General features: G+C 46.5%; 2 protein-coding genes across 3 annotated transcripts in view; one reads left to right on the forward strand and one right to left on the reverse strand.

Annotated features, from left to right (window-relative positions):
• Positions 1–7,734, forward strand: part of LOC115560304 (phosphofurin acidic cluster sorting protein 2) — a 49,785-nt gene extending 42,051 nt beyond the window's left edge. Inside the window, exons 18-25 of one of the 2 annotated variants that reach the window (XM_030379682.1) lie at positions 832–934; positions 1,489–1,521; positions 2,871–2,913; positions 3,672–3,714; positions 4,384–4,522; positions 5,467–5,690; positions 6,324–6,437; positions 6,875–7,734. In XM_030379682.1, the coding sequence (XP_030235542.1) occupies positions 832–934; positions 1,489–1,521; positions 2,871–2,913; positions 3,672–3,714; positions 4,384–4,522; positions 5,467–5,690; positions 6,324–6,437; positions 6,875–6,990 (815 nt within the window). In that variant the 3' untranslated portion in view covers positions 6,991–7,734. The remainder of the gene's footprint in view (positions 1–831; positions 935–1,488; positions 1,522–2,870; positions 2,914–3,671; positions 3,715–4,383; positions 4,523–5,466; positions 5,691–6,323; positions 6,438–6,874) is intronic. The other variant, XM_030379683.1, reaches the window with a different exon arrangement.
• A 2,092-nt stretch (positions 7,735–9,826) lies between these two features.
• mrpl2 (mitochondrial ribosomal protein L2) lies at positions 9,827–12,200 on the reverse strand. Its single transcript, XM_030379684.1, has 8 exons — positions 12,103–12,200; positions 11,697–11,789; positions 11,428–11,617; positions 11,170–11,311; positions 10,890–11,005; positions 10,638–10,748; positions 10,465–10,538; positions 9,827–10,285 (listed from the first exon to the last, which is right to left on the reverse strand). Exons 2-8 carry the CDS (start codon positions 11,766–11,768, stop codon positions 10,076–10,078), a joined length of 915 nt encoding a protein of 304 aa, XP_030235544.1. The 5' UTR covers positions 11,769–11,789; positions 12,103–12,200; the 3' UTR covers positions 9,827–10,075.
• Between the last annotated feature and the right edge of the window lie 167 nt (positions 12,201–12,367).

Below are 12,367 nucleotides of genomic sequence, written 5' to 3' on the forward strand. Positions count from 1 at the left end.
CGCACACAGACAAAGACCCAGACACGCGCACACAGACACACGTATGCACAGACACGAATACACACCTACACAAACACATATACACAAAGACACATGCACATCCACATCCACACATACACGCACACACACACAAACAATTGGTCTGTTTCCACTCAGTGTGATATTTCCCCAAACTGACAAACATTCATCGGCTCCGCATGCCGGACCCAATTCTTCCCATGTTCATGACATTCTACACGCATCACCCACGCCCTGCTCCATCACGGCCCCCCATTCTGCAAAACGGGAATTATTTATGTGCACACAATCCTCCAGCGACCTATATGCAAGTATGGCCTTTAAAAAGTATTCATTTGCATCTTGTTTCGCTCTAGTTGGGCAGCCTCTGGCAGGCACACACTCTCTTCTGCTCTGTGTCTGTCTCTCTTCTGCTGTGTGTCTCTCTCCTGCTGTCTCTCTCTCTCTCTCTCCTGCTATGTGTCTCTCTTCTTCTGCTCTGTGTGTCTTTCTGCTGCTCTGTCTGTATGTCTCTCTGTCTCTCTATCTTCTGCTGTGTGTCTCTCTCTCTCTGTCTCTCTCTCTCTCTCTCTCTCTCTCTCTCTCTCTCTCTCTCTCTCTCTCTCTCTCTCTGTCCTGCTATGTGTCTCTCTCTCTCCTGCTCTGTGTCTCTCTTTCTTCTGCTCTGTCTGTATGTATCTCTGTCTCTCTCTCCTCTGCTCTATGTCTCTCTCTCCTGCTCTGTGTCCCTCTCTCCTCCCGGAGACCACTCGGCTAAAGGCTTTGGTACACGTTGTATCCTCACGTCCTGGGTTCCTTTGTCCGTCTGTGCAGATAACCTTGACGTGGCGGGGCGCGTGGGCCAGTACCTGGCCGGCGCCAACGTCTCCCACCAGTTCCCCATCTCAGAAGCCATGCTCACCTACAAACAGAAGAGGTAAATGTTTAAAAAGCCACGTTTATCACAACCAGACTGAGCAGCATTCGATGTCTTGCTATGTCTCTTGCTCCTGTTCAGTGTGAGCTGTGTGCTGGTCGCTCTGTGAGCACGGTCTTTGTGAATGCTGTGTCGTCTCGGGACTTTGTCCGGTTGCGTTTTCTTATTTTTTTTGTGAGATTAAAGCAAATGGCAGATGAGGGCCAGACCCGGCGCGTAAATGACCTGATTAACGGCTGCAACGCATGCTTAGGAAGTGCATGTGGGCCAAGCAGCTATGGGCACAGTTGCATGCAAAGTGTGTCCCAGCAAACGCACAACCACACGCTCAGACACACCCACACACTCAGACACACCCACACACAGACACACGCACACACATGATTTCATTTTATACTAGGCAGGAAAGTAAGAAAACAATAGTTTTTGGATTTGCAACTTTCCAGCCTGAGGCGACTGAATCAATACAACGAGAGCAATTACTTATTTTAACGCTGTTGCATTCCTTCTCCCCCCCCCCCTCCTTGTCCCACCCCCTTTGGTTTGCACTCAAGGAAGAGAAGTTTGTATTTTGATTTTTACATCAGGTATCTGAACCGGCTCTTGTTTTTCACTTTTGAGTTTTCTTTTTCTTCTCCACCCTCCTGATTTTTCTCTGGTGGTCCATGGCGTGATGCCTCCTCCTCCCCCCCCCCCCCCCCCCCCCCCCTTGCTGTGTGTCTGCCACATGTCCACCTCTCTGTCACGTCCACTACTCACGTGTCTCTAACCTCTCGACGCCCCCATGCACTCCGTCCCTTGGCCTGCTGTGTCCTCAGAGTCTAACCGTGTGTCCAGTCCTGTGTGGTGGTGTTGCCGTGACGATATGATGCCTAACAACCTAACTGAAACATTATGTCGGTTTGCCTTTTGAGTGGTTATAAATTATAAACCCTGTCTACCTTTTTTAAGCCAATTGCAATTTCACAGAATGATCCAAATGTTACTCTAATAGACGTGTTTTGCTGGCTATTTAGATTTAACTAATCTGAACAACATGAGTGTTGATTTCCCTTCCAGCATCATTCAGAATTAATTAAGCTTAATATTTCCGTAGCTTACATTGACTTAGATGTAACCATAACAACACAACACTTTCTCGTTCTAAATTTGATGCAATATGTGCAATAATATACCCTCTAATGAACCCTTCTAATAATCTTCCAGTGTAATTCTATCTAATCGTTTTTTCCAACGCAGAAGCAGAAATCGTGCATAACTTGATTTTAAGCAGCACATGAATCCGATTGCTATTGGATCTAGGCTCTGCGTCGTCTGAGAAGACAACGATATGATTACTACAGCAATACAGGAACCCTCAGAGAGGCCTTCCCCATCATCCTTTAAACCAAATCAAATCCAAGAGGCCGAGAGCTGTTTAACGTTCCCAGCCTCCACCAACGGCCCGACCCGATTCAACGACGACGGAATTCCCGAACATTCCGAAACCACGCAGCTCTGTTCCGCCCCCCTCCCTATAAAGCTGGCCCCCTCTATCATCTATTTCTACACTTATCAATTTATTGTGGTTGTAAGGAGCAATACCCCCCCCCCCCCCCCCCCCCCCCCCCCTTCCATTCATCTCATCATAGCGTGACCCCCCCCCAACCCGCCCCCTTCCTCTAACCCCAGCTCCCCCCCAGGAACGTCAGCACAGCCATTCCACTTAGCCAGCCATGTTCCATCCCCGCTGCGATGGGACATGGGGTCTTGGCTCCCACCTGGGTCTGCCCCCCCCCCCCTCCCCCGGGACCATTGAGTGTTCTTGTGCGTGTCCCTGGGTTTTCGGGAGTTGTCATTGTAGCACTCTCATGGTGGAACTGCTGTACTCACACCCATGCTGTTCTCTCTCTCTCTCTCTCTCGCGCTCTCGCTCTCTCGCTCTATTTGTCCACAGCCCCGATGAGGACTCCTGCCAGAAATTCGTGCCATTTATCGGGGTATGATATGTTTTCTTTTATTTCTTAAAGCGAGGGTAGGCAATTTAGAGCAAGCCTGAGTAAGCTAGATTTTGAAAGTATCCTGCTTAAAACATCCCAACCCCTCCCTTCGGGACTCCCTCCAAAGCCACTCCCACAACACACGTGATAGGCTCACTATCTTTCGCACTAGGTCTGCCTGACTCGCTAGCTTTAGCATTAGGTCTGCCTAGCTCGCTAGCTTAAGCACTAGGTCAGCCTAGCCTCATGGAAGACTCAATTCAAGTGCAGTGAGGGCACGGGCAGAGTGCGCACAGGTAGCCGGGTTGGTAGGTTTGACGGACAGGGAGGCCATCCAATCATTTCATTCAGGCCGAAAGAAATGATTAGACGGGCTCATTACAGGCCTGCGACACCAGGATTGTTTCCTTTTTTTGTCAGAGCATTTGATTTAATGATTGCTGTCGGGATGTCAAGAGAATTTCAATAAATACAACAAAAAATAAATTGCCAACCCTGGCTTTAACTGGTGGGGCGTGGGCACAGTAATTATAATTAGTGTCTACCTTTATCGTTGAAAGGTTAAAATGTGCAATGTCCACGCAAACAACCAGGTGCAGCATCCCCAACGATACCGCTGTCATGAATGTGGTCATCAAAAGGAGTTCTAAGTGGATGCATGTCGTTTAGGTGGGAGTTCTAAAAAAAGGGGCTGGTATTCGTAACATGAATGTTCGTCATGGTAACACGCTGGCGTTGTTTATCGTGTCGCCCCTCAGGTGGTGAAGGTCGGGATCGTGGAGCACAGTCTCTCCACCTCAGGTGAGCCGGTCACGGAGGAGGCAGCTGGATGAGGTTACTCACCGCTGGGGGTGCAGGTGTCACCATTGTTCTCTGTCTCGCTCTCCGACGCCAGTGACTGTACAGAACGTCATGTGACCGCCACGTGTTTAGACACAGGCAGATTAAGATGGGACGCACGTATGTGTGGATCACAGTTTCCACACTCGTGGGAATCCTTACGTCGTTAAATCAATCCCCAGCCTTGGGTGGGGTTTGGATCATAAATTATGTTTATTATTATGACGTTTCATTTAATTGCCTCTAGAGACAGGGATGTATCACGAGGCTACAGGGTAGCGGTATTTGCGTATGTATTAACTTTGAAAACCAACTAGTGACAAAGTTAACGGTTCGGTTAAGCAGCTGAACTGAACCAATCAAATGGCGACAATAGTTCATACAAAGTGGTCATTAAAGTGGGTCTTAGGGGAGGAAACGCAGAGGTCTGGGAGGTGATTTATTTTAGCATTTTTATTCATGAAGACGCATTACGTTAGACAGGAAGGTATGGGAGAGAGAGAGGGGAGGACATCGAACCCGGATCGCTGCCGTAAGAACAGAGAGCATTTATGGTAGGCGCCCAGGAAGTGTGGTTTATCTAAAGGCGATGGGGTTCCCTTCATGAATGACGTGCTCCCCGCTCCGCAGTGGACTCTGACGACGCCATGGTGGTGAACCCGGGCATCCTGTCGTCGCCCACGCCGCCCGCGCCCGGCTCGTACGGCAAGGAGATCGGCAACACGCCGCCGCAGTCCCCCTCCGTGTCCACCGCCCTCTCCGGAGCTGGGTGGGTACCGCCTCGGTCGCCGTGACGACAAACGAGGGGCTGCTCCATTATAGAAAAACTATGATCACGATTATTTTGGTCAATATTGAAGACAAGATTATTCATCTGATTATTTTTTTAGAATGAAAAAGTGATGAATTTATGCAGCATTTCTCTCCAAAAAAGCACTTTGTAACTGTCTTAGAACATTGAAATTTCGTTCACTTAGAAAATATTGTACAAATATGTATCCAGCTGTTCCGCCATTTCTATAAAACATTTAATTAATTAATAATAAATAAATAAATAATAATAAAATAATACATTTAAACTAAATTGTATTAGTTTGGAGATCGTTTGACACTCGATTGACACTACTTTCGAAATAGCGATCAAATTTCTACTAATCGCACCCTACGACCAAACCCCTCAGGAGACGAGGTCTCAGCGAGTTACTGTAGCCGTTTCGTAACGCTACGAGTGCGTCGGTAGCGTTCAGCAGACGCCTCGGTCCGACGCGACGGGCCCCGACTCGTCGTCGAGGAGCAGGGTGTGGGTGCTGGGTGTGTTGCTCCAGGATGACGGCCGTAGACCGCCGCCAGCCTGACTGAACTGCTCGTAACCCGCTTGACATTTCAATCAGATTCAACAGCATTCCTCACATTTGCTTGGAGTTGGCTCGTTCGTGTGCCTGTCTGTAGGCGTGATCCCTCCCCTAAATGCCAGTCAGCATGGCACCTTTTGATAGGAATAGGATCTCTCATATATATCTCGATAGGCTATTTATATTAAATGTGTGTAATAAGAATAATTTTGCCCTTGATCACATGGTCGTAGAAGATGGTTGCATGTTTGCTTGATTTTCAAGTATTCATTGTGTGTGTGTGTGTGTGTGTGTGTGTGTGTGTGTGTGTGTGTGTGTGTGTGTGCGTGTGTGTGTGCGTGTGTGCGCGTGTGCGCTCCAGTTCTCCGTGCTCGGGCGGCGAGGTGATGGGGCTGCAGGTGGACTACTGGACGTGGCAGGGCCCGGAGAAGAAGAAGGAGGGCGAGAAGAGGGACGTGGGCCTGAAGAACACGCTGAAGAGCAACTTCCGCTCGCTACAGGTCAGCCGTCTGCCCTGCGGGGGCGAGCTCACCCCCCCACCCAGCATGGCCATGACCGTGGTCACCAAGGAGAAGAACAAGAAAGGTGGGTGTTTGTCTGGCTGTGGCTGTGCGAGAGATGAAAACAGATAATCCGATGTGTGTTTGTGTAACTTGGGGAAAAAAAACGTGTTATTAGAAGACTACTTCCTTTACTGGATTCAAGTCTCGTAACTCTGGATAGTACAGCTATTGAAAAGAAGAGCATTCAGCAAACTAGAAATAGTTTGGTAGTTATTAATAGGTTATGTGTGTGTGTGTGTCTGTGTGTAAAACTGATAAAAACACATAATCCAGTGTGTGTGTGTCTGTAAGAGCAGATGTAATTGCAAAACCAAAGCAACGATTAGTAGGATCAGGAAATGGGAATTGTGTCAAATGGGAGAAAAACAGGTTATCATAACGTTAGTTCGTTTACTGGATTCGTGTCTCGTAACTCTAGCTTTTACAAAGAAGAGCAATTAGCAAACCCGAAATGTGTGTGTGTGTGTGTGTGTGTGTGTAATTTAAGAGATTTTCTGGAGTTTGCTTGAGGTTTTATTCCCGACCATAATCTCCATAAAGTGTGTTGCCAGTGCATATAAGCGGCCATATTGCTGGCAACAGAGAGACCTGGGTCAGGCTTGTTTGTTGTTGCTCGGTCAGCCTGTACCTCATGATGACCTTTCTTTCTCCACAGTGATTTTCCTCAGCAAGAAGCCCAAGGAGAAAGAGCTGGACTCTAAGAGCCAAGTGATCGATGGCATCAGCAGGCTGATCTGCACTGCCAAGCACCAGCACACCATGCTGAGAGGTAACAAACACACGCGCACACACATGCACACCAACGCGCACGCGCACACACCCACGCACCAAACACAAACCAAAACACACACACACCGAAACACACACCAAAATACACACACACCATAACACATGCACAAGTACACCAAAACATGTACACACACACACACACACACCAAACACACACACCCACACCAAGACACACACCGACACACGCAGACCCGTACAGACCAATGCACAACCATAATAAAGTAATGAGCGCAAGAAACGCAATTGAAATGCTCTGCTGCCATCAAGTGGCAGAGCGAGGTATGACCAAGGGCTCACTGTGAGTCTTTATTTCGATGATATCATCGCCACACCGTGTATACAGATACATTGTTTGGAGTCCCAACCTATTTAACCCTGTGTCATATAACCGACCCAACGTTAATTTCCTCCGTGCAGTTTCTATCGACGGCGTGGAGTGGAACGACGTCAAGTTCTTCCAGCTGGCCGCCCAGTGGCCCACCCACGTCAAGCACTTCCCCGTGGGCATCTTCGGCTACACCAAGCCCATGTGACCCCGGGCCGCCCCCCCATCGCCCCCCGGCCCTTGTCCCTCCCGACCACGCCGGACCCTGCTCTGCACTTGTGTCCCCCCTGGAAGAGCTCCCGGGGGCTGGGGGTGAAGCGTCCCCCCCCCCCCCCCCCCCCCCAGTTGTCCTGGCCGCTCTAGTTTTCCTGTGGAAACCTTAACTGGCTCACACACACCCCCACCGCCCCCAACGCGCGCGCTCAGCCCGCCAGCAAGTTCCATGTCGTTGAGTTGCTGCGTTTAAACTTTCAATGTTGATGTTGTTGAGGTTGTTGCCGGTTTTTTCGTTTTTGTATATTTACACACTACAAAAAAATGAGAGAGCGAGAGAGAAAGGGAGAGCGAGAGAGAAAAAGAACAAGTATCTATTTTGTAAGATTTGTGCTGCCACCTTGGGAAACTATTTTGAGGTCTGAGAGAATTGCCACATTTCGGTTTGACGGCAGCTGTGTTTGCACTTTGTTTATGTTAACATTTTATTATTTCTGTGAAATTCTCGTGCTATTGTTACTCTACAAAACGGAGGCGTGTGACAGTGATGTGCAGTGGTGCATATGAGATTGCTGGAGATTGTGTTTGTGTATGTTTATTGACGGTTGGAATATTGCTGTGAATCTAGATGGAATCCTTTCCCTTCTAATTAACTCAGTGTTCTGGTTTCTAATATAATTTTTCACACTAAAGCAAAAAAAAAAAAAAAGGAAAAAAAAAAAGATTTTATAGCGACAAACATACTACACTGTTTATTTCTTTCTGCCTTGTTGCTTTGAAGCATCCTGTTTACCTAACAAGCAAAACGATAACAATTGAAGTATTTGTATTCTAGATGGTAGCTATTATGAATGTAGCTATAACGCATTTGTACCACATATATACAGTGCATTAGCTCAGTGCTTTGTTCATCTATTTAAGCAACGCTCATGTTGGTGGTGTCTGGACTTGATTGGGAACAGGACAGCTGGTCTAGTCGAAGCAGGGTTGATCTGATTAACCACATAGTCCAACTCTTACAGCTGAATGCCAAATGTAAGAATCCCTTTTGTTCTGACATGTCATGTTCGGTTTGAAGGTTTTTGTTTTTGGGGTTAGAGTTCACTGATTGCCCTTGTGTTGACATCCGGCCTGCCCCTGTTTGTAAGGGGTAACTTGGGGTTCCTAACCACATGTTTGTGTGTTGTGTTTAGAAGATGCGTCGGCTCTCATTAGCATCACTTGGAAACCCGTCTTTGTGGATGTCCTGGTTCGGGACTTCTTGAGTAGATATGTGGTGATGTGCCAAAATCCAGTTGGTTTAGCGCTTTTGAATATACACTACACGGCTTGGTCTCGTCCCTGCAGGAATCCGCTTAAAGTATGGCGTTTCCCTTAATCTTTGTTTGCTTCAGCGAAGTGGCTCATATTGGTCCAAATAAAAAATTGCGACTTCTTACATCTTTTAAGTGTTCAAATGCTAAACGAGAACATCAAAATATAATAATCCCTATGTGGCTTGATATGGAAGTAGTGCAAAAAAATGTTAAATGTTATGTCGTTAAGACAAGTTACCCACTCAGTGTTGAATATGCCTATACTAAGAAATGTTTTGTTTTGGACTTTTTGAAAGTCTGACTTTAACGTGCGTTGGCAGCCGTGCGACGCACGACGCGATGGGATGAGCAGAGGGTTTAAGTCACTGCCTATGTGTGTCTGTGTAGGTGTGCTAAATATTTTATGGTACTCCCTGAAGTGTGTTACTTATGTGAACTATTTGCAATAGGAAACCTTTGAGAGATAGCAAAAAAGGGCCTTCTTGGTGATGAATTACCTGTTGTTGCTTTTTATATAAAGTGAAGACTTTCGAGCTTAAACAAGCTGTCTTTTATAGTATTGTATATAAACTATAGAAGATGTACTATTGTGAATTGCAAATTCCCCCCCTCCTACTAAATTTAAAGCACAAATAATTAACCTTTATTTCTTCTGGATGCCAAATGTATTTCAATAATTGTTTGATTTCTAAAATGCAAACACTAGTCCAATGTGTAATTTCTTGTAAATTTCTCGCCCACTGTGTAATGCACTTTTTGTGGTTGAATCCACCGTTCAGCTCCATTCAGAACACACTTGGGCTCGGAGTTCGTTGGAGGCTATGTCTGAATTATAAACCACTACCTTTCCGTCACCAAAAGGCATTTCTTTATCCGAGTGCAACAAGAGCCCTCTATAACCGGGGCTCAGCGTTCATGACGGGATAGAGCGCCTCCAAGTCTGACAAGTATTTTTTTTTCTTTTGCGCTTTCGTCTTTGCTACTTGATGTTAAAAGTAACTCTTATTCAACATCTACCGCCACATGTCTCCCTGTGACTGTACACTCGAGCTGTTCCATTTCTCTACTTTGATACCTATTCGCTAAATTCTCCAGAGATGACCCGGCCAGTGTCCATTCGTAAGCCCTGTGATGTGCTAGCCAGGGCCGGAGAAGGCTGTAAAAGAGATGGCCCTTTAAAACGTCATAAAGAGAGCATACAGGTGTATTTCAATGACCGCCGTTACATTTTACCCTAGATTTAAAAAGGTAGCATGGGGGTGTTTTACAGGAATGGATCAGTGAGTTGGCTTTTCGGCTTTTACAGCAACTTTTTCACCAAACTTAAAGCACTGCAGTAAGCAAACTATCAACATAACTTATGCATCATTTCCCCCTTAAGTGGTCCTACTCCATAGCCTGCCAAGCGCCTCCTCATTGATCCTGGGATTTGAAATGCCACCCAAGTGTCTTTGCACAAACCCTATTTTAAATGACATGACAGTATTTTTAAATTTACCACTAAGAAAATATGGGTTACTCTTTGCATGTTTTACTATAGTTGTAAATACGTTTTGGATTTTTTTATATGGTTTTGTTTCTTTCCATGCTGTCACAAGCATTTGTGTTAAAATAAAGTTTTTAATCTTCTGTACAACCAGCATTTGGGGTTTTCATTTCCAGAGTCAAACATGTGGTTTCCACTTTTATTGTGGCGTAATTGCTTAATAGATACAAAGACACTTCTCAGTCACACACAGCGAGAGCGAAGTCAGAGCCCTGTGCTCAAGCGGCTGAAATGGAGGGCAGGTTGACGTAGCTCTTCATGGGCGGCAGCGGTTTGATCTTGCGCCCGGCCCAGCCGCCCTTCCTCTTCCACAGGCCGCTGGACGGCCGGATGCCCAGCCAGCGGTTGCGGCCCGCCTTGCCGATGATCCTCTTGTTGTGGTCCACGTTGGAGACGCGACCCACCGTCACCATGCAGGTCTCCGCCACCTGAGCGCCAAAGCGGGGGTTTAGCGTTGGAACATTTACAATTAGGGCCTTGAGCAGACGCTTTTGTCCAAAGCGACTTAAAATAATGCAGAGTCTAGGGTGAACTCTGAACAAGGGGATAGGGAGAGTAGGGGGCCATGTGACGCTAACGTCCTCTCTGGCGGCTTAACAACGCTCACCTGGACCTGCTGTTTGGAGGGGAGCTGGACAATGGCCGTCCCGTTGACCTTACGCAGCAGGACTCCGCTGGTGCCTGAAGAAATAAACAAAAACACAAAATGTTAGCTTTCGTTAGGTATCATTAAATTACAGCATTTAAAACATGAAAGGGATGGGAACACGATTATATTACCTGCAGCACGAATATAAACTGATCCCGACCCCGGTCGTAACTCCAAGTTGTTCACCAGAGTGCCCACAGGAAGAGCTCCGAGCGGGTATGAATCGCCCTCGTTGGCGGAGACTGGAGGTGGTGAGATAGAATTGCAGATAAAGTCAAAAATCTAAATACGTTCCTACCAGTCAACATTTGAAGAACAGGCCTAATCGTACACAGTGTAACTCTGATCCAACATGCGGGCCATGGAGAAGGCTGAACCCTGACCTGCCATTCGTCCGATGACTCCGGAGGTTTTGATGAGGTCTCCGACCTGCATGTTCTCCGTAGCGATGAGCCACCTCTTCCTGCTTCCCCCTGCCACCAGGGCAATGTCTGCAGACCTTTTCAGAGAAAGACATGATTGCCCAGATGAATGAGGTCATCCATACAAAAAGGGAGCTGTGGTGTCGTTGAAATAGGTCTGTGACAACAGCAATAACAACGCAAATAACAAGTATACTCACAAACCCAAAACTAGACTTTCAGTGAACCAGTCGTTCCTTACCTGCATGGATCATAGCGCACTTCTACAACTTTCTCGTCAAAGGCCTGGTCCTCCTTTCCCTCTTCAAAGCGCAGGCGCTGGAAGTCAACCCAGCGGTACCTCTGCTTGTGGCCCCCACCAATACCATGTGTCCGCACCTTGCCTGTGCGACAGGGGAAGTTAAAATACTTTGTGTTACACTGGAGAAGACAAACACAACTCTAATGCTATAAAATACATTTGCGAGATTGTTTATGCTATATTTCCGCCATGCTTCACCTGTGTGATCTCTGCCTCCGGTCTTTTTCATTCCAATGGGCTTGATGGTGTACTTATCCCGCTGTTTCCATTTCGTCTGGTTCTGGTCTAAAGACGCAGTTGTTAAAAATCCTCTGCATAGTTGTAAATTAGTACTGTGGCTCAGCGCTGGTAACGTAAGTTGGACGTCAGGTATCAACTTAGCCAGTGTCTGTGAAAAAAGTAAGCGATTAAATCCAGATGGTTGCATATGCCAAAGAAACATGATTTGCAATCCACGTATTATGTACCTGCGATGACAACAGAGGTGTCTGTGAAAGAGACAGACTGCGCAGAGCCCGACTTAGACACGATAGAGCCATGGCTGTTTCCTGCACACAAGACTGTGGGACAGAACGTAAACAGTATTGGTAGTGTGCATACAATAAGGTGTCAAGACAACTACAGGCCGGCTTGAAGACATTAAGCAAGATGTATCTTTCTCAAAGATGCCTACAGATGCCTCCATCCTATTTGCTAGGTTGCATAGGATTCAGGACACACAGCTGAAATAGCATGGGTTGCGAGACAGTATATTTGGGATGTTAGATAGGAAAACACAACGGGAACATACTCTTCTTACATACACACGTTGTTCCGACACACTCGGATAAAAGGGTGACCATGCCATAGATAAAGAAGGAATATTTGACCAACCTTAAAAGAGTCTCATCCTCGGTAAGCGCTGCTTGTCCTTCAATAACTGGCATGCCCGACTGTCGTAGAATGATGACGTATATGGATTGGCGTCGCGTAAAGGCTGTTTATTTATTTTTATTAATCTTTTTAACCGTTAAAACACATGTTATGTCGATTTTTATTTAGGATTATAATGACATATATAATAATTATAATAAATAAATAATTGTTATTTATTGAAGTGCATTGTTTACTTCACAGCGATTCAGACTCCGCTCGCCCC

This window comes from Gadus morhua, chromosome 15 (genome assembly GCF_902167405.1).
Source record: "Gadus morhua chromosome 15, gadMor3.0, whole genome shotgun sequence".
NCBI classification, from domain to species: Eukaryota; Metazoa; Chordata; class Actinopteri; order Gadiformes; family Gadidae; genus Gadus; species Gadus morhua.